The sequence below is a fragment of the Cryptotermes secundus genome, unplaced genomic scaffold (assembly GCF_002891405.2).
Source record: "Cryptotermes secundus unplaced genomic scaffold, Csec_1.0 scaffold399, whole genome shotgun sequence".
In the NCBI taxonomy this organism is placed as follows: Eukaryota; Metazoa; Arthropoda; class Insecta; order Blattodea; family Kalotermitidae; genus Cryptotermes; species Cryptotermes secundus.
The window spans coordinates 2,177,039-2,204,401 of record NW_019727096.1 but is presented as its reverse complement, the minus strand read 5'-3'; the positions used below and the strand labels follow the sequence as shown (position 1 = coordinate 2,204,401).

At 38.5% G+C, this 27,363-nt stretch overlaps 1 protein-coding gene across 1 annotated transcript in view; it reads right to left on the bottom strand.

The window, feature by feature from the left end:
* Positions 1–250: 250 nt before the first annotated feature.
* The window catches only part of LOC111864390 (discoidin domain-containing receptor 2), a 214,110-nt gene continuing 186,997 nt past the window's right edge, over positions 251–27,363 (bottom strand). Inside the window, exons 7-16 of the mRNA XM_023851611.1 lie at positions 21,079–21,186; positions 19,522–19,697; positions 14,012–14,192; positions 6,817–7,064; positions 5,673–5,810; positions 4,711–5,009; positions 3,403–3,495; positions 2,788–2,929; positions 2,054–2,203; positions 251–1,973 (exon numbers count right to left, since the gene is read on the bottom strand). Of these exons, the coding sequence (XP_023707379.1) occupies positions 1,824–1,973; positions 2,054–2,203; positions 2,788–2,929; positions 3,403–3,495; positions 4,711–5,009; positions 5,673–5,810; positions 6,817–7,064; positions 14,012–14,192; positions 19,522–19,697; positions 21,079–21,186 (1,685 nt within the window). The 3' untranslated portion in view covers positions 251–1,823. The remainder of the gene's footprint in view (positions 1,974–2,053; positions 2,204–2,787; positions 2,930–3,402; positions 3,496–4,710; positions 5,010–5,672; positions 5,811–6,816; positions 7,065–14,011; positions 14,193–19,521; positions 19,698–21,078; positions 21,187–27,363) is intronic.

The window sequence follows — 27,363 nt, the reverse complement described above, 5'->3', positions numbered from 1 at the left end:
GTGGTTCAGTTGGCCAGGCAATACTTTTCCAGTGCTGATATTGTTAAGGACTGCTGCTCCAGTACTAATACTGTTAGGAACTTTTTTCTTTACAGGTATGACATGCAATCTGGTAGAAGTTTACCACCATTTCAGAGGAACATACTGCCTTCTTCAGGCTGAAAGGGTAAGCTGAGAAAGCACACAGACAAGCAAGATTTACGCAAAAGATGGAGGTAGTACATTCCTATGAAACATCAGTAAACTTCTGTCAGACTACGCTAGTATCACATCCCAGAAGATGGCACTCTTTGAAGTCACTGCCACGAAAACCTCAAATCTTACTGATTCTACCCCTGATGTTAAGCTATATCAATGAGTCTTGTATACTTGGCTTTTAAAATCCCCTGTTCATGGATAATAAAAGTTACATACTTTTTAGGCATTATGTTCTAATATATTAAGCATGGTAGAAAGCATTTGATTTTGCTATATTCAATTGCATTAGACGAGGCAACGGGTTAAGTGTGTTTGTGTATGTTGAACAGGGCTGAAAAATGCATTGGAAAAAGCGAAAGTTACATGTTTTGGTAGACTTCGTGGTCCCATATGTAAGATAATTTTTTTCCCACTGGAATGTGGCAGCTATTTACATGCCCATTATTTAATGTTACATAATGCAAGCTTATGACAGTACATTGAAGATAAATAGTTATCTTCAATATTCTGTTGCAAGAAACGAAGATTATTTTATACATATGTTGTAGTCGTGATTTCAATAAACACTTATCACACAACTGCATGCACAGTCTATCCAAAGATCATGACTAGAAACAGAAATTATAACCTGTACAATTCCCATTTAGGGCCAAAATCCAAGGATTATTGGAAGCACCGTACTTGAAGGAGAAGTGAAGCAGAACTGAGAATTATGTACAAAATCCTAGAATACTTCATGTTGTTGGTGTACAATGATTAAGTCTATTTCTTACTCTGTTCATCTTTCTCCACTTATTCCTGTACATCAGTCTAACTACAGATCACTTCTTTTTCTTTAATTTATTTGTCATTAATTGTTCTCTGCCAGTACCAGATCTCTTACGTTGGAAGTTTAGGACCCATGCCAAGCTAGCAAGCACTTAAAGTACAAAATTAAGAATGGAAATCAGAGCATGAAATTATTTTCATTATTTATGTATAATATGTGGTAGATGTACCTACCCCAGACTCTTCACTTACTCATTTCACAGAAACATCTTTTTTCTAATTTCGTAACTAACTCCTTATTCTCTATACCCACCCCAGAATTCTTTCTTTTAGCCCTCCCACTAGGCAATGCATTTCCTACTGGTTTTTAAGCTTGTCCTTGACAATAAGCAGAGAACAAATGTATGCACAAAATGGTAGGCTTTAACTGAGGAGGGCTACATGTCATTCAAATGAAGTAGCTAGCCAGAAAATTACTCAGCCATTGCTACCAACTCCCCAGTGTAAATAATACTTGGTTTCAGTTCCAGATTCCTGGACACTGGATAAGAGGTTAGATATCTGCATTAATTTAATAGTAAGTAGATGGATATGTAACAAATAAAAAGTGTGCTAGCAGCATTTCTAAAGCCCAGAATCAGGATTCTAGTTTTTCATTCTGTGTTTCAACCAAATACTTTCATAGACAGCGGGCAGAGAATAATCAGATATGAACTTGATCATTATGTTAGTTTTAAAAGTAGAATGAAAGTAACAACATTGTTGTTATTTCTATAGTTTTCACATAGGCAGTTTTATTGTGAGAGCAGGTAAAGAACACATCAAGGCTGTAGTTTTATAGCAATAAAACACTTTGTTCAGTCTCCAGGACGATAGCCCATGCTTTTTCGTTTAAGAAACATGTAGATTTCCTTAAACGTGGGCCGCAGACCCTCATCACGCTTCCAACATTCGCACATCAAATCGTAGATTTCCACAGGGCATAGCGTTGGCTTGGGCAGAAGGACCTGTGAAGAAAACTAGCTTTATGTTTCTTGATACATTTTTATATCTTTGGTATTCACATTTTGTATGATGCTCTAATTACCTGTAGTTCTCCACCATAATACATATGCTCTGCATTCTGTATCACCTGCTCATTGGAAAGGTGCTGGAATGGTTTCTCTCGTGCAAGACTCAGAATCTCCCACAGAGTGACAGCAAATGACCATGTGCTGCTAGAGCATGTATATCGGTCCTGTGGGCAAACACCATTATACTAACTGCCTCTGAGGATACAGTCTACTCTGTTTGTTTAATGGTAAAACAGAAAAAGTTGGGAAATATGTGCATGGCGTAACAGTCCTGGTGCATCCATTCACTTCTGATTAATTGTCTTTGGAGCTGCAAATTACAGAGAAACTGTACTGGATATAAACTTCATGCTTCATTTTTCTCAAAATTTCTGTTCAAAATAATTGTTGCTCCAGTGTTTAACAAGTTATGATCAAAATGAGCACAGAACTGTGCTTATATCCTCACATGAAGTGTTCATCATATCTGTCTAATTTTAATCAGTCCTGGAACATGTGAACAAACTTCAGTCAGTTCACCAATATTAAAATATCATGAAAATCTGTTTAGGAATTCTCAGGTTCTTGTATCTGGGCATACACACGGACATGATGAACAAAATATTTGCATTATTTCAACTTTATGAATATGCCAAAATTACAAACATTTACTTAATATTGCATTTTTATTTAATTTATCCATTTGTACCCTTCTTAATATGACACACAGCATGGCTCTGGAACTCCATTTAAAGCTAATTTTACTCACAAGCAGAATGCTTTCCCATGGTAACCATCGGATGGGTGCGGGTGGTCGGCTACCAATTTCGCTGTAATCTTTGTGGTACAGACCACTACACATTGCTACATCTGCCACTTTTATATGGTAGCCTCGTCCTACAAGACAGTTCCTGTACCAAGAGCATAATTACACATACATTTTTAATATTTTTATGGATCAATATTGAAACTGCCTGCATATGTTTTAAGGTAATGATATCTGTAGTGCGGATAAGTTGAAAGCATGAAGAAGAAGGAGTTAAATAATTTTTATTGAAACATTCTTTTTATGCAATAAATGAATTTGTTAGTTTTAATAAAAAAAGTGGATAGTGCAAGTACTCATGTTTGGATGCCATAGCCAATCATGAGCTGTATATAGTAGTTTGTATATTTTGTGGAATGTTGTATTTATATATTGCTTATGATTGTAAAAAATGTTGGTAGTATGCTTGTAACTTTGTAGATTTATTTTGTTAACTTGTATTACCGAATGATGTGTTCAACTGTTACTATGTAGCAAAACGGATGAAATACAATACAATACAATACAATACAATACAATACAATACAATACAATACAACTGTATCATTTGAGACTCACCTTGCAGCTAAATCTTTGTGCACAACATTCTTTGATTCCAGATACCTCATACCAGAAGCAATTTGTGTTGCCATGAAGATAAGGCAACCGTAACTGTTGGACATAAAATGAAGAAAATACATAGTATCAAAAATGCTCATAATTCAATATTCTAGAATTAAAATTGAGAATGATCAATGTTATCAGTATTACACAGTACAAGAAAGATTGTCATTGTAGGCCAACAGAGTTAAATAGTACATAAGATAAATTATTTAGGACTGACCTATAGTCAACACTGGTAAATGGGAAAAAGAGAAGAATTTTTTTTTTGGAAGTAATCAGGCATGGAATATGACCAGCAGGTGTCTAGACTGGCCACATGGCATATTGTATTTAAGCATCCTGTTGCATTTCTACAACATTCTCATAGAATATTTAAATTACAGTTCCGGTTGGGGCCGAAATATGTTGTAAAAAGTGAAAATTCTAAGGTTGTGGTTGTGTTGTTGATGGAACTGTAATATAAATATTCCACGTGGCATATATTTGATGAACCTGTAATTTTGTTTAAAGATCAAGTACTGGACATTTGTGTGATACGAAAGCAAATAGACACACCTCCATTTTGTAGAAGGATACTTGGTACTGGTACTGACCACGGATATTAAACATTGGCATAACTTGCTGTCTCTGAATAACTTAGACACAATGGGTATGTGAATGACATACTAGTTGGATACATCAAAGGCAGAAAATTTTGTTTGGAAACTGAAGGATGAATTAAGACAGTCCTCTTCTACATACTTAAAGATAACCCAAAAGACACCATAAATTTATACAGCATTATAATATATAATGAAAATGACAGACAGGATCAATTCTGTGGAAACAAGTATTTAAGACAAAAGTGTGAGGAAATGAAAAAGAAAATGAGGAGGAGGCAGGGAAGAAATAAATACAAGAGATGGGGTACTATCTTAAATATTGTTACAATAACCTAAAAGAGACCTCCTCAATTTACATTCAATTAAAATTATTCTGTCATAAAAAGTTATCTGTATGAGCTTCAAAACAAAGTTGTGCATTCTGAAAATATAACAGTTTAAAGATCAGTCTTTTAACTACTTGCAATAATGTAACTATTCACACAACTTTTAATCAGTATAAACTAATTAATACATTACATTATGGTGCAACTGTAATAAATACTATAGGACCGTTCAACTAGTGGTTGTCTCTTCATATGACATCCCACACTGCTTTAGACTTCATGACAGATGCATTTTGTGTGGCTTGTTATCAAATGAGTTAAGAAATGGACCTTACCTCAAGGCTTGCAAGTTGGCAGCGGGACGTATAGAAGCAGTCATGGGCACCCTATATTGTAGGTAATGAGCAAGGTCACCCATGTCTGGATATTCCATAACTGTCCAGGGTGGCTGCTCAGCTGTGCATACTCCCAGCACCCGCACTACATTTGGGTCACTTAGACTTGCTAGGAATCTCATTTCCCTTAGTGCTTCAGTTCCAGATTCTGACGACTTAGAATTAGATGTACGTACTGCGACCATTCGCCCAACACCAGGCACAATGTCTTCCAGTCCCTCTGTCTCACATAGGATTACCTGTTCAGTAAGTAGCATTGAAATATTTGATTAATGCTGAGCTGTATGATAATTACAAATTATATGCTAGTAATTAAACACAGTATGCTCCCTTATTGTGGAAGGGATGGAGTTCTTGTAAATGGAATTGTATGAGACAAATATTATATTTCTATTGACACCCATGTTATAAGAGGAGAACTTTTTTGGTCCATAGTTGTTGATTGCTTTGTCTATCAGAAGAGTGCACAAAAATACACTTTAGAAAACTTAAAAAATTTGTAATCTTAATACCTTATCTCTTTCTAGACAACTTGAATAAAGGTAATACACTGCACAATCTAAAATAAAATAGCTGTCCAGTTGTATCACTCATGCATGCAGGCTAGCCAGTGACCATCTGCCTATCATGCTATTTCACCAATTCATGCACATATGCCATCCAAATTTTGTAACAATAATAATTTCTTAATAAAGGAACCCAGTTTTAGCTGAATTTCTTTTTGTTCTGCATTTTGTGTTTAAACATATTTTAACATTTATCCGGAATTTCCATTCAGTAAATTGTATACTCCACATCATAAATTGTATGGTCATGTTTTGCAAGTTTCCATAAGAGTGAAATTCTCTAACACAAATATCTGAAATGCAGGGGTGCAGTATATTAATATTATTTATGCTAACCTCTCCTGCATGGCACGTTCCGACTTTTTCAACCATACGAAGACAGTAACGTGGAATTGGCACAAGTTCTGCTTCACGGCACTTGTACGTGTGGCCCATGCTGGGAGCTATGTTCCATGTTACTACTGGGGGTGGTACCTATGCAAATAATAATCAGACATTCATTACAACTGAGATAGTGCTTATGCAACCATTTCCCATAGAGTGTTAATACAACTGGAAATTTACTGACATTGACAACTGATTTGCCTATAGGTTCATGCAGATACTGTACCACCATTTTTTATGTGATAATTCTATGCTATGTCAACTGTGAGGTTATATAGTATGAAATTAAATATTGCAGAATAACTATGAATGATGAATCCAGAGGGATGCAAATGTAACAATGATATCTGTAGTGTGGAATCCAACTTGAAAAATGCCTAGGATATTCACAGGATTTTGTTTGCTGCAGGAATCCCTCAGATTTTCAAGCAAATTTCTGTTTTGCAATGTACTCTTCTACAGTCTTGTTATCTTTGCTCCCAAGCAAATAAATCTGTATTGAAACCCAGCAACGGTGAAATCTGTTTCTTTGGACTGGAATTGAATTATCACAATACTTCTATCTGCACAGGACAAGACAACAAAGAAGATTTCTCACATATAATAATTCCCCAAGTGGAATTAAATTTTAACGGTAGAAGTTTAACTTTCAACTGTGAATTAGCATGGAGATGGTTAGGCCAATAAACATGAGTCTTTTCAAAATTTGTTACTATGTATGAAGAAATAGTACAGCATACATATACATTTTTGTTCATACCATAATTCGTCCCATGTGCTGTGAATTATTAGCCTAGTGACACCTATGAGTAACTCTGGGACATCACCCATTCAGGTTATGTCAGCTGCAGTAATGGATGTGCAATGTCTCTGGATCAAAAACAAAGTTCATTATTTGATAGGAAACAGATGCAATATACTTGTAGGAACACACTGTGATAATATCCAGGCATTTACTATGAACTCTCTGAATTTATATCATACAGATATTTTGAGGGGACAAAGTAAAATATTATACCTATAGGTTGCTTTGCCTTTTCATTCCCAATTGCATAAATGAACTAACATATGAAACAGCAAGACTTAGTAGCCTTACCCTGTGCTTCTCCCTTGGTGCAGTGTGGTATCGTTTCCTGCTCGGTGGGTCTGAGGCAACTCTAGGGAAGTAATTGCTGAGGTTAATCACCTGCGATCTAGGTCCAACTATTGGTGTTGTCTGAAGACTTCGGAATTGTAATGATGAGAAACTGCCTGTTGCTGGAGGTGGGGTAGGGGTTTTTGTCATCGTGTCATCACTTTCTTGTCGTTCTGTTTCTTCTGGCATTGAAATGCTACCATCATGATCTGTATGAAAAAGTAACAACCTATATTACTAATTCAGGATGTCTTCATTTCAGTATTGCATTATTTGTAATTATATTTAGCTCAGGGAAAAAACATAAATGACTGATGTGGGTTGAAGTCTATTGCCAGCTCCCCACCTACCCACATTGCATAGATCCCCTATGAACACCAATAAGAAGCCCAAGAAGCAAAGCAGGAGCCTGTAGATGAAGCAAAAGCCACAAAGCAAGTGACAACTGGTGATACTGAGAGGAGGCATGCAGGTAGCTGCTAAGCATATTGTGCTCATTTTTTACCTGACTCACCACTGATCAAAAAGCACAGCCCTTCTTGAGATGCTACTAACTCCGCCTATTATGGTACCTAAAAGTTTGTTACATTGTCAACAAGAACCTTCCACTGGATCATATCCCAAGTCAGATTAATCCAGTTCACACTCTCACAGTTTGGAGAACGGAATAACAGCCTTATAATATATATGGCATAAAAGTTATGTTTATTGCTACAAGTGTATATTCTAGACATAAACAAAATGCACCAAGAATGTTATTAACAGGAATACTGATTTAAAATTTAATACATTTACATTTATTTTCACTTCATGGATCCAATCATCACCCTGTAGGGCTGGATATAAAACATGTCACATATTACAAATTCATGATGACTACACATCATTCGTCCTTTGTCCAATAAAGTATATAATCAGGCCTCTCACAGATAGCTCAAGTTGTCAGGACAACACACATGGGTCATGAAAAAACCACAGTCAAATTCCACACACACTGGCAAGCCGTATCATTAAAACAGTTATAATTATAAAATATTAAAATTCATACCAAAAACAGACCTCATACATACTACTATGCTTATAACAAGCAAGTCTCAACTATACATAATACACACAGACCATTTATTAACTCTTAACTTTTGAGCCTCTTGCATACTCGACAAATTCATCAGTAGAGTAAAATATGTTACTTTGCAAATAATCTCATAAAACAAACCTAAATTGCTTTTTATCATTTTTTAAAACTGTGATATTTGACAGCAGAGTGTTAAATAGCTTAATGCCTGAATAATACACCCCTCTCTGATAGGATGATACATGTGTTGAAGGTATGTGAAGGTGGTCAGTCCTTCTGGTACCAATCACATATACAGAGTTATTGGTTTGAAACTTATCCAAATTATTAACAACAAATGTCATCAATGAAAGCAACTATACACATGGGATTGGTAATATGTCAACCTTTTTAAATAGATCTCTACAAGTATGAGTTGGGCCCACTCCCATCATTATTCTTAATATTTTCTTTTGTATAACAAAGACCTTATGACTGTCTGATGTATTTCCCCAATATATTATTCCATATTTCACCAATGAATGATAATATGCATAATCTATAGCTTTAAGACTATTTATATTTAATATATAGGATAATTTTCACATTAGAAAACAAACTGTGCTCAACTTGTGAAGCAAAAAATCGATATGTCTCTTACAAGTCAGATAACTGTCCGGCTGCAAACCAAGAAATTTTATCGTTTCTACTGCTTTCAGCTTTTTGTTAAAAAAACAGTGTATATAGAGGATAGCTCATAGCTGCTGTTGGGGTGAATTTTATAATTTTTGTTTTATCTAGATTTAACGCTAATTGAATATTTTGAAACCACATAAACATGTGATTAAAAACAACATCCAATTTTATTTTTAAATTGTAGTAGTCTCTAGCTGCACAAAGAATACTCGTGTCATCTGCAAACATAATAACTTCAAAAATTTTACTTATTTCAAGGAGGAAATCGTTTATGTACATATTAAAGAGTAAGGGTCCAAACACTGATCCCTGAGGCACACCACATCCAACAATTTCCCAGTTGGAATAATATTTATCATGCATATAATTTCATTCCACTCTTTGCCTCCTATATTGGAGGTCAGATTTAAACCATTGCAATAATACACCCTGCACTCCATAGTACTGCAGTTTCATTAATAGAAGATCATGATTAATGCAGTCAAAGGCCTTGGCTGTGTCACAAAATATACCAGTTACATACTGTTTTCTATTTCAAGCTGTAAGTATTACATTGGTTAATTTAAACATTGCATCTTCAGTTGATAATCCCTTTTGTAATCCATACTGCTCTGAAAGTAATATTTTATGTTTTACGATATGATCATTGAGTCTTCTAAAAATTGCTGTTTCATAAACTTTTGGAAACCCAATTACTATAGATATTGGCCTGTAGGCTTAATAATAGCATATTTCAATCTTTCTGGATATAGACACATGGTTAATGACTTATTAATTACATAAGTTAGAGGTTTACTAATTTGTTGTCTGCATAGTTTTATAATTTTATTTGTTACACCATCATACCCTGAAGAGTTTTTTATTTTAATTTTCTAACTATACTAATTATTCCGTCTTCTGTAACTAAATTAAGATTCATATCTGGAATACCATTCGGGATATGAGAATGGGAATGACATTGCAGTATAAATATTAGTTTTCTTAATATTAAGACTTTCTGTTATTGACGTGAAATATTTATTAAAACTATGAGCGACTTCTTCAGTATTTATTTTTTTACTATTATTTTGAAAAGTCTGAGGTAGATGTTCTTTGTTATGATTGTTAATCCTACCTGTTTCAGTGCTGATAATATTCCAGGTAGTTCTTATTTTGTTTTTGGCTAATGTAATTAACTGATTTATAATATTTCCTTTTAACTTCTCTTATTACTCTTCTTAATATCATGCAGTAGGATTTATAGTATGATTTAAACAAACAGTTGTAATTGTTTCTACAGAGAATGAACAAAGATTCCTTCCGTCTACAGGAGGTACATATGCCAGCTGTTATCCAGCCATTATCCTGGAGTTTATTTGTTACATTTTGCTTTGGAAAACATGACTCATAGATAATTAAATACTTATTTAAAAATGAGTTGAATATTTCATTAACATCATTAGGTTTATATATATTTTCCCATTTTTCATTAGATAGTTTATTAAGAAATTGAGCAATTGAGTCTTCATTTACTAATCTTCTTGTGATTCCCTGTGTTTTCTTTTTCTTCTCCAGGAAATTGATATTTTTTATTACCAGACACTGAACATCATGATCATATAGTCCATTACTAATAGAGATTACTTCATATGAATTTATCCTTGCCTTGTCTATAAAAATATTATCAATTGCAGAGCTTTTGGTCTCAGTTATTCTAGTTTGGAACTGTACTGTACTGTATGAAATATATTATATGATTGCAACAGCACTAATAGCTGTGTTTTACATGTTGACTCTTCTAAAAAATTTACATTAAAATCACCACATATTATAAATTCAATTTTTGGTTTGTAGAATAATTTGAGTACTTTATCCAACATATTTACAAAGTACTCAAAATTCCCACAAGGTGACTTATATGTACATAGTACAGATATGTTAGTTTTAGCTAAAGAAATCTGAAGTGTACAAATTTCTATGTTCTTTTCATCACAGAACTGTGCTAAATTTATAGCAGTAAATTTTATCTCATCTTATGTATATACAAACACCTTCTCCCTGATAAGTCATACAGGCACACTTTGTTCCCAATACATAGTTCTGGAAATTGCTGTATAATAATTTCTGGTCAGACATGAGATTATCAGATAAGCATATTAATGGAGGTGTGAGGGATCTGTCATTACTCCAATGACAACCCACTTCTTTGAAAAGTTTGTAGGTCCTGAAAAGGACCATTGGCTGCTGGGATGTTTGGCCGGTGAAGTAGTGCAGTGCACGCTGGTAGAAAGAGGTGTTGGTTGCAGTGTGTTTAGGCGGCTGAATCAGTTGACTGGCTGCAGTGCGGCCGTTGCTGGAGGTTGCTTGATCGCAGTGCGGCAGTTGCTGGAAGACGTCTGCTTGTGGAGCGCGGTCGCTGGAGTGGCGGCAGCTGCGCCAGTTGCCCAGTGAGTCAGGCACGACCGCCAGCGAGCTGAGGCAGCCAGTTGCCCAGTGAGTTGGGCATGACCGCCGGAGAGGCGAGGCAGCCGTTCCTGATGCAGCGAAGTGCCCGTTGCCTCCGAAGACTGATCGCTCGGTGCGAAGTGTGATAGCTGGCTTGCTGATTCTGACTGATGTGGAACTGACTTGCGAGTGTTGTGCTCCGCCTTTTATACAGTGCTTGGCAGAGGAGCGAAATTTGCAGAGCACTGATTGGTTAGCGAAAATGAGGAGCGGAAATTTGCAGTGCGTGCTTGTATAAATATGCTATGTGGGATGTTCCCACAGAGGATTTATATTATTGCTAACAACTGAACACTTCAATGCATCAATTTTGCCACCAAGATTTCTGATATTTTGATGTACAATAATTAGAGAATCTTTGGTATAAGTATGCTTATTAACCTTTAAACGCCGGACTTCGAAATAGTGGTAAGCTTGAGCTGGCCGGAGTTTATTTAAATGTCCGCTGCTGGTGCGCGTTTAAATGCCCGTTGCTATGCTGCGTTTAAATGTCCGTTCCTGTTAGGCGCTTAATCAATTTTAAGCGTTGTGTTTAAAAATGCTCTATCTAGCTCAATTTTTATGATAAATGGATGGAAATAACTTTGTTTATTTCAGAAAAGAACATAGTGTCGCATATTATAAAGGAAGATTTGAAATTTTTAATACAAAGTGTTGTACTCTATTTTCAATTTTTTGTGTTTTAATTTTGATGCGTACTGCAAAAATGGTTTCCCAGTTCTTCACAGAGTTGTTCTGCATTATAACTTCATTTCTGTTTGTAACACTTGACAAATTTTAGCAGTCTCTGGTGTCATAAAACAGATGGAAGCAATAAAATCATTTGGTCTTCTGCTAGCGCTGCTTACACCCTTCGGATTTTCGAATACTTGACTGAAGGTCAGAAGAATGAAAGAATGGCTATTCAAGAGAAAGCTATAGGGGTCCCCTCTTCAGTGCTAAGATGTTCCGTTAGGGCTGCAAAAGCTTATTGCCCCTTCTATTTGAATGAACAGACAGCTGCATCGTGGCTGAGATACAGAGCGTGATCTCTTTTGTGTGCGTTCGTAGTGAAATCGAATACTGTAGTTTCATTTGAACCTATATATACATCAAGAAGGTAACAACAAAAAAGGTATGTACATCGAATTTTACACTATATTTTTAACATACCTATCTGCAGAATCTGCAACAAAATTACTGGATTGTGGATAAGTTTTGGCATAACTCATACGTATATTTTTATTTGCTGTTGTTCAGTAAGGTATTATTTTAATTCCTCTATTAGGGTTTTACTTAAGTCGGTCTGGTAATTACTACATTTAAAAATAAATATTCAGGACTGTGCATGCGCTTCTACTAGCGGCGTGTGCGCGCGCTTCCACTAGTGGAGTTTAAATGCCTGACTGGCCACAACTGGGTACTTTGGCCACGACGACCTTACTCATGACTGGCACAAACTGGGCACTTCGGCACTTAAAGGTTAAGAAGAGACTTATTTGATTTTACTCCCATAAAAAATTCTCACTTCTGGTAGGTGGTCTTCTTTTTCTTCTATTATTATGCTCTCTTTCCTGATCAAAGATTGTTTCTATTATCGTTTGTTGATTTCTGATGTCACTTTCCTCTATAATATTTTTGTGTACACCCACTGTCTGGTTACAATCACAATCACTCAAGTTCTCACTTTCAGTATGATCTTTTTCTTTTCTTTCTTTTCCATCTTTCAGTTGAGATTCCTTGACTTCTGGACTTGTATTATCTCTTCCCTGTGCTTGGCAAGGTTCATTCAAATTATATATCCAACCCTGGGCAATAACGTCTCCCTTCTCCTTAGTTGAGAGTTCCCATATCTGGTTTATCATCATCTCCTTCACTCTATTATTCCCAATTACATTGAGATGAAGCCCATGCCTGGTATAACATGATGTATCCAATTCTATGCCAAGTATTTTCACATTACTCTCTAACTTCATTATTTTATGCATTTTCCTATTGAATACTTTTATTTCTTCATTAACACATGAGGAGTCCATTAAGTCACATCTGTGAGGGGCTGTAATTAACATAAAAATTTGTATTCTTTTTCCTATTTGTAAACGTTTTTAAGTGTCTAAGTCCATTTATTCTTTAATTTTTTGCACCATACCATCCCTAGTTGGGGATTTCACTTCCTGTTTACACAGTTGCACAATATTTTGTAATCTTGCTCCTGGCATAACCATGCCCATAACCTCAAATTTCCTGTCCACTTGGTTCTATAATTCAGATGCATATCCTTTTATGTTACTATCCACATTAGTATGATTTTATTTTTCCCTACTTCATTTTTATTTCTAGCTATGTGTTTTATTTATTCCTTCTAACTGCTTCTGTCGATCACAGTTGCTGGTTATTTCACTGAGTGTTGCAAATTGGTTTACAGTTGTTGGTACAGGTATTTGTTTTGGTTTACCTGCATCATTCCTTGTGTTATTTTTCCATTTCTTGTTGTCTTTTACTATCTGTCATTCATTACTTCTTATTTTCACATTGATATTATGCTGAGCAGATTCGTAAGATCTTGAGTCATACTCATGTTAGCATCTCGCTGTATCAGATCCATATCCTTCTTTAATAATTTTATTATCTCGTTAGCTGAACTAAGTTCATGATGTAGTCTTCTTACTTCTCTTCTGAGGTTTAAGCATTGTATACAATTCTTATTAGTATTCAACTTGCCCATAATTAGAATGGTGTAACTGTTAATTGGTTGTGATAACATTTGTCATAACTAGTTGCATGTAGTACACCTGTATTCCATCCTACAAAGATTAGGCTAAAATCCCTAGATACAATCATTTTCCAAAGATCAATTATTATTTACTTAGTTATAATAACAGAACAATTGAGCATCATTCTTATATTTTCTGCCTGGTATATTTATTATACTTATCAACTAACCAGTATTGCTACGCAATGTTGCGTAGTTAGGTCCATAGTATGAGTTCACCAGAGGTGAGCGGTATTGCTCAAAGGTGAGTGATGGTGGATCACTTGGTGGATCCTGACTTGCTGGTGTGGGGTGACTGCTCACATGTACCATGCCATTGCTGTTAACTGGTGCAAGGTTCATCAGAAGGTCCTGAAAACCACATGGAAATGGAACTAAGGAAGATGTTATAATTCATCAGTTTACCAATGGTGAATTCAGCACAACAATCCTCAAGCTGTGTTCAATTTAGTTCCAAGAAAGGATGACACAACAGTGGTCTTTAAAGATGGCATGAATTTGAGTCAAAATGGGCAATGATGATTAATAATTATGATGAAATTATATAATTTTCTGCAAAATTTTTTGTAAGAGATTACGAATTAAAAACTAATAGCTTACATTATTAAAACATGTGTCCACATCACTAATTATCATGATATGCTTCTTGACTCCAATAACAAACATGCTGACTTTTGCTATTATTATTATTTCTACATTACTTGCTGAAAATTTTGTTAAAAGGGTAATTATACCTTTGATAACATATTCATTGCCAGTCCCATTACCTGATGGGTTGTAGTTTTCTTCATGCCAGTGCTGATCCCTTGAAATGATGGGTTGTTGGAATTGTGTATGTAAATGTAATTTTCTCCGTATAGATGTCACTCAAATGCAGAGAAACTTTAAGACTAGTCTGTTCAAGCTTGAAAGAGTATAGATATAAAGTGACTGATGCTTATCTTTCACTTGTTCTCTTCCATTTTTATTTTGAATGTAGTAAATATATAATTTACTTGTGGAAAGATTCCTGACCCAGAATGGAGTCATGGCAATAACTGTGTTACTATTAATTGTCATTAAAAATCTAATGCAAAACCACAACCAACATTGTTGTTTTGAAAATGTCTGAACATTTTCTAAAAGATTTTCCATGCATTAAATATAAAATCAATTAAATAATTGAACGAATTCACCATAAACACTATTTCTTCGCTCTCTCCTTCATCTCCATTTTCATCACATATATTTACAATAACAATGCCACAATACTAACCCAGATTACTTCCTGTCATTAACTCTCAAACAGCTGTTTGTGTATTGTGCTCAACCAAGTGTTCATTTTCTTCACTTGCCACTGATCCCCAAGCAGCACAAACTTTATTGTCAAAGTAAATTAAATATTTTCTGTCTCTTAGCACAGCTAGATCTCTGACTGCTGGCTTCATTTGTGAGGTTTGGGGTTCTCATAGTGATGACTACAAAAATTACTGTATTTCAGGATGTGACATCATGTAGACCATATTGCAACCAGAAGACAGCAATCTTCTTAAAATATCTTATTTACTAAAATCCAACTTCCCAAACTGAGATGGAATTACTTTTCCATAGAAGAATATTTGGACTTTTTATGACTGTCCTCCAAAAGCAACCTATTGAACTCTGGCTCCACTGTGTACATTAATGGTACAGTACTGCATCCTGTTGTGTGGATAAATAAGAATTGATAGTGGGCAGATTGTAGGCAATATCACACTGAGAAGCGGTATATGACACATACCCACAATTCAGCCAGCATAAATTGTTATGCACAAAAGACAATCAAGGCGCATATTAACAAAAAGCTTTTAGCAGTGAACCCAAGAAATACAATTAATGTTGAGAATTGTTTAATCAACAGTAACATCCATGGTCCTCTATACTGAATGATCTGTACATACTCTAATACTGTGTACCAATTTAATCAATAATTTACTGATTTTTATATATAGGTATAATTTGGAAACTTAGCATGTAATTTGTATGTCAATGGATCCATTAGGCGAAATTATATACATGTTGTACATGTATATAGTTAAACCTGAAAATGTAAAACATGCTGAAACGTAACACCCAAGGTGTAAATACTTGGAAGAGAATATAAGTTGTGTGATGGAACTTTTACGTATGAAGTCTGACAATAAAGTTCACGAACTTGCCACCATGTGCTTACCATGGCTGCAATGGACTGAAACCTCAGTATCGCTTGATGACATTTGCATATCAGCATTTCACAGCTATATTGTTGTTGATCTGTGGCAATCTCTTTCTGAGTGGCGTGTTTTGGTGTGCCACTGCAAGAATGTTGGATGTTCTTGTTAAACTTAGCAAGAGTGGAAGCGAAATCAGAGAGATGTTAGTGCGAGTTTATGGGGATAATGCTATGAAAAAAACAGCACTTTACAAGTAGGTGACACTTTTTTCTGAGGGAAGAGAAAGTGTCACTGAAAAGTGAGATCAGGACAGCCAGCAATGAGCAGAACTGAAGAAAACATTAAAAAGTTCAATAAAATGTACGTGAAAATCATTGGCTGAATGTCAGGGGCATAGCAGAGCAAGCGAACATCGACAGAGAAGCAGTTAGGAAAATCTCAACTGAAGATCTTGACATGATGATGGTGTGTGCAAAAATGGTCCCAAAGGACCTGCTCATATGGCACTGTCTGTGAGGGAGTTTTTAGCTGGTAAACAAATAACTGTGCTGGAACACCCTCCCTATTCACTGGATCTAGTCCCCATTGATCTTTTCTCTGAAACACACAAACTTTAACTGACGCAAGTAAAGAGGTTGGTCTAGAAGTAAACACAGAGAAAACTAAATATATGTTACTGTCTCGTCACCAAAATGAACGACAAAATCATGATATAAAGATAGTAAACAGATGTAAGATTGAGGCTTTCACGGCGGTGACTATGAAGAAAGCAGTCTTCTGGGATTTGGCACCGTGTATATGTGGTGTTAACCGACGTTTCGGAGGAACGTATCGCCTCCATATTCAGGGTAGAAGAAAAAATATAAGAAATCTGCAAGTGAAGAGACTGTGAGAACCGGTAAAAGCAGACAGTTTGCTTTTACCGGTTCTCACGGTCTCTTCGCTTGCTGATTTCTTATATTTTTTCTTCTACCCTGAAGATGGAGGCGATACGTTCCTCCGAAACGTCGGTTAACACCACATATACACACTGTACAAATCCCAGAAGACTGCATTCTTCATAGGAAACAGATGTTTTGAAAATGTGGCACAGTTCAGATATTTGGGAACAATGATAACAGATCAAAATCTGATTCAGGAGGAAATTAAGAGGAGATTGAACTCGGATAATGCTTGTTACCATTCAGTCCAGAACCTTTTGTCTTCTCATCTGCTGTCAGAAAATATAAAAATTAGAATATACAAAATTATAATTTTGCCTGTGGTTCTCTATGGGTGTGAAACTTGGTCTCTGACATTAAGGGAGGAACATAGACTGAGGGTGTTTGAGAACAGGGTGTTGAGTAGAATATTTGGACAGAAGATAGATGAAGTGACAGGAGGTTGGAGAAAACTGCATAATGAGGAGCTTCATAACTTGTACTTGTGGGCTCTTGTGAACATGGTGATGAACCTTCGAGTTCCATAAAATGCTGGGAAATTCTTGAGTAGCTGCTGAATTGGCGGCTACTCCAGAAAGGCTCAGCTCCATGAGTAAGTAAGTAAGTAAGTAAGTAAGTTAGTAAGTACATAAGTAAGTTCCTGAAGATAAAGGAAATATTGAAAGGAAGTCATTTTAATGACACTGATGACAATGCTGACATCAGGAGTAATATGACAGCAGCTCTAAAGGCCATTCCACAAAACCAGTTCCAAAATTGTTCTCAGCAATGAAAAGGTAGGATTTTTACCGCGATGAGTTCGCGAACTTTATTGTCAGACCATGTACTTCCATATAAATCATTATTTTCATGATCGGCAATTGTACAAGATTTTCCCTTATAATTCCTAACACTCAAACAAACAACATTCTTGTCCTTGAAAATGACATGTATTCTTTGCTAGAAATGCATCCAATTCTAACACTTGTTGTTGAGTTCTGTAATAGAGCATGCACTTCATTATGCAGTAAAGGAGAGAACAGAGGATGGAGATTTAGGACAATGTCTCCTTTACGCGTTCATTCCTTCAAATTTATGCACAAATTTAATGGTATTTTGAGAATGAGGAGTTTCTAGAATTGCACAAAATAAAGAGGTACCAGATACCACAAGAATACGCTTAACGAGCACCTCTCATAACGAGTAATTCGCATAACGAGCAAAACAAATTGTAAAGAATTGACTTGCTTAACGAACGTTTTGCATAATGAGTGACGAGAGGGGAAGTCCCGGATTGTGCGCTTGTTACATCAGGCTGTGTTTGGCACTCGTTCTGCTAACATCTTAGTGTCACTTGTGATCACACATTTTTCCAAACTTGTGTTCAGATATATTATTTGTGATTTTTTTGTACAAAATTTAATAACCCTTGCAAAAATGTCCCCGAAGATAAAACCGCAAAAAGACAGCCATAAGAGAATAAAAGTAACCGTAGAAATGAAACGTAAATTCATTGAAAAGCGAGAAAAAGGTGTGAGCGTGGCTGATCTAGCACGCACATACAATTGGTCTGCATCAACGATTTGCACGATTTGGAGTCTCATTGTGTTTCACAGCAAGAAGTTGTGGAGGACAGTTTGTCAGAGGAGGAGGAGGAGGAGGTAACAGCAAAGCAACACTCTTCTGGCGCAATAAGAGAAATGCTGAAAGCATGGGAAACTGTTGCATCGTACATTGAGAAGCATCACCCTAATAAGGCAGTGGCTATGCACGCTACAAATTTATTTAACGATAATGCTCTGTCGCATTTTCACCAAATTTTGAGGCGTCAGCAAAAACAAATGTCTCTAGACAGCTTTCTAGTAAAAAAGAATTAGATATGCATCATAAATAATAAACTAATTATTTCCAATTTTTTTTGTTTTTGTTTTTGTTTTTGTTTTCTGCATATCGAATTCACNTTCCAGGTTGGTTCATTCCGCACAGAAGAAAAGATGAAGATGATTCACGCTCCTTAACAATGTATATATAATTTTCTTTGAATAAACGTTATACATAACATTTTTTGAGTATTTTTTTCGGCATGGAACGCATTATCGTATTTTACATTAATTTATATGGAAAAAATTGTTTCCCTTAACAAGTGTTTCGCATTACGAGTAAGATTCTGGAACGAATTATGCTCGTTAAGTGAGGTTCCACTGTAAATGTAATCTCATACTTGCAGTACATAAATCTTCTCGTGAGTCCTAAATGAACAAATAAAAAGAAATATGTTTTATCTAATTTATGAGTAAAGTTCTAAGGTTGCACCATAGCTCAAACGGTTAGTCGCTGGCTTCCCACCGCGGCGGCCCGGGTTCGATCCCGGGTCTGGTCAAGTGGGATTTGTGGTGGACAAAGTGGCGCTGGGGTAGGTTTTTTCCGAGTACTTCGGTTTCCCCTGCCAATCTTCATTCCACCAATTGCTCCACAATCGCCCTCACCTATCATCTGGGGCTGGTACAATAGGCCAAAAGTGGCCGCAGTACAAGGGACTTAGTCCCACCCTGCTAGTAATAAAAAAAATGAGTAAAGTGCTAACAGTACCTTCATATTTATAGTAACACCGAATGGATTCCTGAGGATGGTAGGAGAGCCCTGCAGCTTTTGACGTTTACTCAGAACAAGGATCACCACAAAAACAATCAGTAGAAGTAACATGATGGCTGTCAGACCTCCAATGACCACTTCTACATATCCTTGACCATCTTTGGGCGCAGCAACTGCACAAGAAAAAATACGAATTGAATCTGAATAGCATGTTCTTAAGAAGTAGCTTTTATTATTACACAAATTTGTTTGTATTTGTTTGTTATATAATAAAAATCATACTAAATGAGGGATAATACAATATCAGTATGGCTATAACAGAACAGACACAGGTAACACACAGTATGTCATGTCTGCTATCTGAAAATTATAATGTTTGAACATTTTACTTAACCCTATAAACTTTTTGGACTTTGTTTGTTATCAGACATTCTGAATCAGATATCAATTTTTGGGAGCTGGAGCTGCTTCCAAAATGTTGTGTTCTGATTTAGAATACCTGACAATGGACAAAATTCAAAAAGCTAGTGGTGCTTAGTATAATTCATCACTGTTAGAACGTTTCAGAATTTCTTTGGACATTTTATTTAATTAGACACTTAATTACAGTTGAAATAAAATGGAGTCACATAAGTCATTTTCATATTTTTTCCTTCATCTCCAACGAATAATCCTTAAATCTCTTGTGTTATTTGAATAAAATCAAACATTATGTATATGTATAACTAACAGAAACAAACCAGGATATTTCTATGGGTATTATTTCGTCCATAAAAATAAATAGATGCGTTTAAGAGCTGAGAAGGACCAAGGAATATTTCCTGCTCATTTTCCTAAATTGATGCTCACCTTAAGAAACACAATATGCAGTTTTAAATTGTGGTTTACGTAAATTTCTTTAACTTCATATGCAGTTTACATGGTAATATTTATACTCCTTCCAGTTTCACAGTAAATGTTCCTATAAACTGTAATATGGCATAACTAATGAAATCTAACAGCAACTTGCCAACATGAATACAAGACTGACCTTCACTCTGAGGTTTTCTACATGTTTCTTAAGTGTCACATTTACGAACATCTTTCTAATGAGCTGGAATAGTTGTAACGTTCTAGACTCATGTTTAGAATGTTCTTGGTTAAAATTTAAGCTGGGAATCTGGCTGTTCACATTTAATTTTTCCATGCTTTTCCTCAGTCAATCCAGGCAAATTTTGTACCTCAATTTGGCCATGACCACTTCCTTCCAAACACTTTCCAATTCATCAGTCATCCTACCATTTGATGCTATGTAGTATAGATGTTGACAGAGTTGTAAAATAGTTTAAAAAAAGAGAGAGAACATCTTTATATTTTTTTCTAAGTACTTCACTGACAGAGTTTTATTTTATTTAAAAATATCTGAAATTTCAAACAGTTAAATACAATCTGATCAAAGAGAACTATAGAGCTTACAACTTATGTTTTAAATGTATTGAGAATGTCCAGTCATACAGATTTTGAGGATTATTTACATAAGTCCTGTAATCATTTGGATCTCAGTGTCTGACTTACTTGTTTCAAAGGTATCCCATGTAGAATCAGAATCAGCTGAATTAACAATGAACTCATCATCACTAATACTTGCTTCGGTTTCTTCTGTAATGTTTAACATCAGTGGTGCTGTAAATATAAGAAACAACTCTGACAGTAAAGATAACATGACAGTGCGTAGGATTTGAGGTTCTTAAAACAGTGGCTATGAAGGTTTCTGTCTTCTGGCACATAATGAACTACATGACATGTTAAGCCAGAAGATAAAAATCTTCAACATTATACGTATTACACACTCATTTGTCTGGACAGGATCACATTGTGATATTTCAGAATTCTTGTTGGTATCATGAAAATTCAATCATTTTCTTAATGAAATGAAAACAATTTGAATGCACACATTATTTAGTGTTGTTCTTGATTAATCCACTTCAGACACTACTTAAAATTTGTGGAAAAGTAGAAGGATTCTATATTGTATAATCATAATTTATTAGTATGAGATGTTTCATAAAGACTTAACCGATTTCAAGCATTTATCTTTCAGACATTACCTTAGATGTGGTAATAGATCAAATGTCATATGTAATTGGGCTCTTCAGATATCCTGGTAAGACAGCGCTTCTCCAGTTTGCTGCAGAAGTTTGCTATGTTCATACAGGTGCACAGATGGATAATTTCTAACTTGTACCTTGAACATTTTAATTTGTTACTTGCAGCACTTGGAATCAAATCTTGACATCTTTCCCAGCTAACATGTAACTTGTACCTTGAACATTTTAATTTGTAACTTGCAGCACTTGGAATCAAATCTTGACATCTTTCTGAGCTAATATGTGTTTGAAGTTTTACTATTCATAAATTGTACTCAGAGACATAAGTACTTGAAATCAGTCAGGTCTTTATGAAATATCCTGTATACAGCTCATGTACAGAGTCATGCCTAATTTCCTAAAACTGGAAAATTCTGGGTGGTAGTTATATAATAGTGTGACATGTTGTGCAACGGAGGACCCCTACCTCCCCAGCGGCACGTGGCGGTAACGTAGCGCTCTCGTTACTATGGTAATAGGCGAGTCATCACCCCGCCACTCTCCCCATGGTGACCTGCCGAGCGGAGCCGAAGTGAGCCGAGTACCAGCACACTGGTCACTATGCAACGCGGATAAACAGTGGTTGTGATAGACGACGGTAGCAACAGTGATGCCTACTACGTGGTTGTTTTCTTGTTGCCCTGCTGAGGGATTATAAGGGAGCTACACAGCCGCTGACGACAGTTCTCAGTTCTCATGCTAGCCAGCGGTTAGTTCCGAGTAAGCCGGCAGTTAGTTGCAGAATAGTATTTGTGATACTGCCAATGGCAGTAATTGTCAGATTGTAATTTGTGTGATTGTAAGAGCGAATGTGAAATAAAATTCGCTAGATCCAGCACGGCGTGAATTTATTTGTCGCGTTATACACCCAAAACGTGACACACTGGTGTCAGAAGTGGGATCGAACTTACACACGTGACCGTCAGAAGTGAGTTTACAAGCTTAAACACGCCACAAAGAAATTGTTGTGCATCGAATATTTTACTGCTACAAAATGGAGATGCAGCAGATAATCGAAATGCTGGCGAAGGCAGAGGCCGATAGAAAAATCGAGAAGGAAGAAAGGAAGGCGGAGAAGGAAGAAATGCTGAAAGAGATTAGGGCAAACCAAGTGAAAGCAGATGCCGACCTAGTGCGGAAGGAAGACAGAATGGAAGCCAACCGAAAAAAAGACAGAGAAGATTTCCTGGCGAAGTTAGAATTCAATCAATTTCAATCAATTCAATCATGCTGTCAAAATTATACGCCGATAGGAAAACTGATAAAGACGATATGCTTAAAGAGATGAAGGCCATGCAAGAAAATAGGAAGACAGACAAAGAAGATTTAATATCCAAATTAGACGCCAATCAATAAAAGGCGGCGGCCGATAGGAAGGCCGACAAGAAAGAAATCAAGGCCGAAATACGATCTATGCGGTCAGATTTGATAAAATCCAACACAGAGTTGAAAACATTTTGGCGATCGTTGAACACGACAAACGAAATCTCCAGGAAGAACTAACGAAAACCTGTGCAGCAATTAAGGAAACCAAACGCGAATTCCAGGCCCGGTTGGAAGTAGTACAGACGAGGACCGAGCGGGGAATCACGGTCAGCATGAGCACAGCTCAGCCACCGACATTCAACGGGAATTCAACGTGGAGCGTGTTCCGGCGACAATTCGATACCGTGGCAGAACACAACCAATTGTCGGACCGGGAAAAATCGACATACCTAATTACTGCCCTCAAGGGTCGGGTGGCGGAAATACTACCCGGCATTCCGACAAATACGACTTATGAGGAAACACTTCAGGCTCTAGAGGACCGTTTCGGGGACCAAAACTTTGCAGCTGCTTACCACTGCCAATTAAGAACGAGGACGCAGGGACCTGGAGAATCCCTGCAAGACTTTGCCACGGCCATTGAACTCCTTTCCCGTCGTGCCTACCCCAATCTACCTCCTGACCACATAGGAAAGGAGGCAGGAAAAGCCTTCGTATACGGAATACGAGATGCCGATATAAAGATCCAGCTGCTGCTGGGAGGGGAGAAGGCGGTAAACGAGGCCCTCCGACAAGCGTTAGAGCTGCAGCCGGTGCTGGTAGCAGCCAGGCCTCACGGAGATAGCACCAAGTTCCGATCGCCCCCCACCCAACGAGGAGATGACAATAGACAGCACCAGGACCGAAAAGAAGGACCTCCAAGAAATAAACGGGAATCGCCTGTGAAATCAGAAACAACAAGGAAACAAGGTGGAGAAACGACCAACCGTCGGGAAACGAGCGACGGCCGGCGGAGANGCCTTCGTATACGGAATACGAGATGCCGATATAAAGATCCAGCTGCTGCTGGGAGGGGAGAAGGCGGTAAACGAGGCCCTCCGACAAGCGTTAGAGCTGCAGCCGGTGCTGGTAGCAGCCAGGCCTCACGGAGATAGCACCAAGTTCCGATCGCCCCCCACCCAACGAGGAGATGACAATAGACAGCACCAGGACCGAAAAGAAGGACCTCCAAGAAATAAACGGGAATCGCCTGTGAAATCAGAAACAACAAGGAAACAAGGTGGAGAAACGACCAACCGTCGGGAAACGAGCGACGGCCGGCGGAGAAGGGCGAACGCAGGCATATGCGTTAAGGCCCCCACACTATGCACTCACCGACATGACGGAGAAAGCCAACACCAGTCTTGTCACCCATGGATGGGTCGGTGATAAGCCGTGCCAGGTGACAGTGGACACTGGAGCATACGTCACGGTAGTAAGACCGGATATCGCCACCGGATGGCCTGAAAAACAGCCAAATCCAGATTTCACGCTGCAGACCGTGTCTGGAGGATCCCTACCCATACTGAAAGAAGTTCTGTTGACCCTTACCCTAGGGCGCCAACCTATTACAATGTGGGTTTTCGTCGCGAATATCACCGATGAGCTCATCCTGGGACTAGACATACTGCGCGCCTATGATGCGTCAGTGGATATAGGGCGCCAAACTCTATGTCTGGCGGAAGAAGAAGTATCGTTATGGAGTCCTGGGGCAGGACCCCGTCCTTCTAACTTAGTAGTGGCAAAGGACCATGTGATACCCGCACGGAGCGAGGGAATAGTGATGGCTAAAATGAAGAATCACCTGGGAGTAGAGAATGGTCTAGTAGAACCAAGCCCCCAGGCCCATACGCCTGAAGGAATCTACGTAGCCAGGACCCTAGTTCAGGACTGTCAAGCAGTACCAGTGAGGGTCATGAATGTTACCCACAAGGACCAAAAGCTCAGGAGAGGATTTCCTCTGGCGCACTGTGAGCCAGTAACACTCGTGGCCTTGCCCGAGGTGGGGCAGCCACCAGCACCAGGTCTAACACCGAAATTAGCGAACCTGACCACAGCGGCCAAGCCACACCTAAGCCCCGCAGAATTTCAAGAGTTAGAAAATCTCGTGTCCGAGTACGCCGATATCTTCGCACAAGACAACGAAGATTATGGAAGGACAAACAGAGTATATCACCGCATAGACACGGGATAAGCCCGGCCAATTCGACGGCCACCGAGGAGAGTACCCCTGGAAAAACAAGCGGAAGTGAAGGATATGCTCGACAACATGAGAGGACAGGGGGTTATAGAAGAATCGGACAGCCCTTGGTCATCCCCGGTTGTTTTGGTCAGGAAAAAGAATGGGGAGCTCCGTTTCTGTGTGGACTACAGAAAGCTGAACGACGTCACCATAAAGGATTGCTTTCCACTACCCCGCATTGACGACACCCTGGACACGCTGGCCGGAGCCAAATGGTTTTCAACTCTCGATTTAAAGAGTGGCTATTGGCAAGTCGATGTACACCCAGACGACAAAGAGAAACAGCGTTTTCGACAGGGCAAGGGCTATGGCAGTTCACGGTCATGCCCTTTGGCCTCTGCAATGCCCCGGCAACATTCGAGAGGCTAATGGAGACAGTCCTACGAGGGCTCACGTACGATTCATGCCTTGCGTATTTGGACGACGTGATCGTAATAGGCCGCACATTCCAAGAGCACATTCTCAACATACGTAATGTGTTTCAGAGATTCCGAGAAGCACATCTGAAACTTAACCCGGAAAAGTGTCAACTTTTGCAGGAAGAGGTCAGGTACCTCGGGCATATTGTATCACGAGAAGGGATATCCACCGACCCGGAGAAGTTGAAAGCCGTGCGAGAATGGCCGACCCAGAAGGATAAACATAAAGTTAGACGCTTTCTGGGACTGTGCGCGTATTACAGGCGATTTATTTCAGGGTTTTCCAACATTGCGAAACCACTAACGAAACTAACGGAAGAAAAACAAACCTTCCAGTGGACTCAAGAAATGGAGGCCTCTTTTCAGACACTAAAGGATGCCCTATGTTCTGCCCCTATTCTTGCCTACCCACAGCCAGGAGAGAAATTCATTGTGGACACAGATGCAAGTAATGTCGGTATTGGAGGAGTACTCTCTCAAATGCAAGACGGACAAGAGCGTGTTATAGCTTACTTCAGCAGGACGCTAAACAAAGCAGAGAGAAACTACAACGTTACCCTTGAAAACTACTCGCCATAGTGAGGTCACTGGAACATTTTCACAAGTACCTCTACGGACAAGAGTTCTATCTGCGAACGGATCACTCTGCGCTTACCTGGCTTATGAGTTTCAGGAAATTAGAAGGGCAAACTGCGCGCTGGATACAGCGTGTTCAGGAGTATAACTTTACTTCGGCGCATTGTCAGGGCCGGAAACATAGCAACGCCGACGCCCTTTCTAGACGACCCTGCCAAGAGAAATGTGCGCACTGCCATAAAGTTGAGACGCGGACAGAGGTAAAGCAAATACGCGCTATTGGAACCCTACCGGCAGCCGGCTGGGACCCGGTTACCCTAAGAGAGGAACAGCTAGAAGACACAGACATAGGGCCTATTCTACGGGAAGTAGAAAACGGCCAACGACAGAAATGGCAGGACATCGCGGATCGGAGTCCCACGTACAAAAGCTACTGGGCCCAGTGGAAATCGCTCGCTGTTAGAAACGGCGTACTAGAGCGCGACTGGGAATCCGCCACCGGAAGACGTCAAGTAGCTCAGATAATTATTCCTCGGAGCAGGGTGAAGGATGTTCTGAGCGAACTGCACGGTGGACCGTCAGGAGGTCACTTCGGTGTCAACAAAACTCTGAATAAGGTTCGGCAGAGATTCTACTGGCTCCAAGCAAGAACCGATATTGAGAAATGGTGTCGCCAGTGTGACACATGTGCAGCCAGCCGGGGACCGCGGACTAGGAATCGTGGACAAATGCACCAGTATAAAATCGGGGCTCCATTCGAGAGAGTAGCCATTGATATCGCAGGGCCCTTCCCACGAAGCTACCAAGGAAACCGATGCTTACTGATCGCTATGGACTACTTCACCAAGTGGCCGGAAATGTATGCCATCCCGTATCAGGAGGATTCAATAATAGCGGAAGTTCTGGTTGCCAACTTCTTCTGCCGCTTCGGCATACCTCGGGAGTTGCACAGTGACCAAGGCCGTAACTTCGAGTCTCATCTACTGAAAGAAGTTTAGCAACGCCTGGGAGTACGCAAGACGCGCACCACACCCCTGCACCCACAGTCGGATGGAATGGTGGAACGCTACGTCAAGACCATCGAGGAGCACTTGCGGAAGGTCGCCGCATCGCACCAAAGGGACTGGGATGAGAGGTTACCCCTCTTTCTCCTAGCTTACAGGGCATCCAC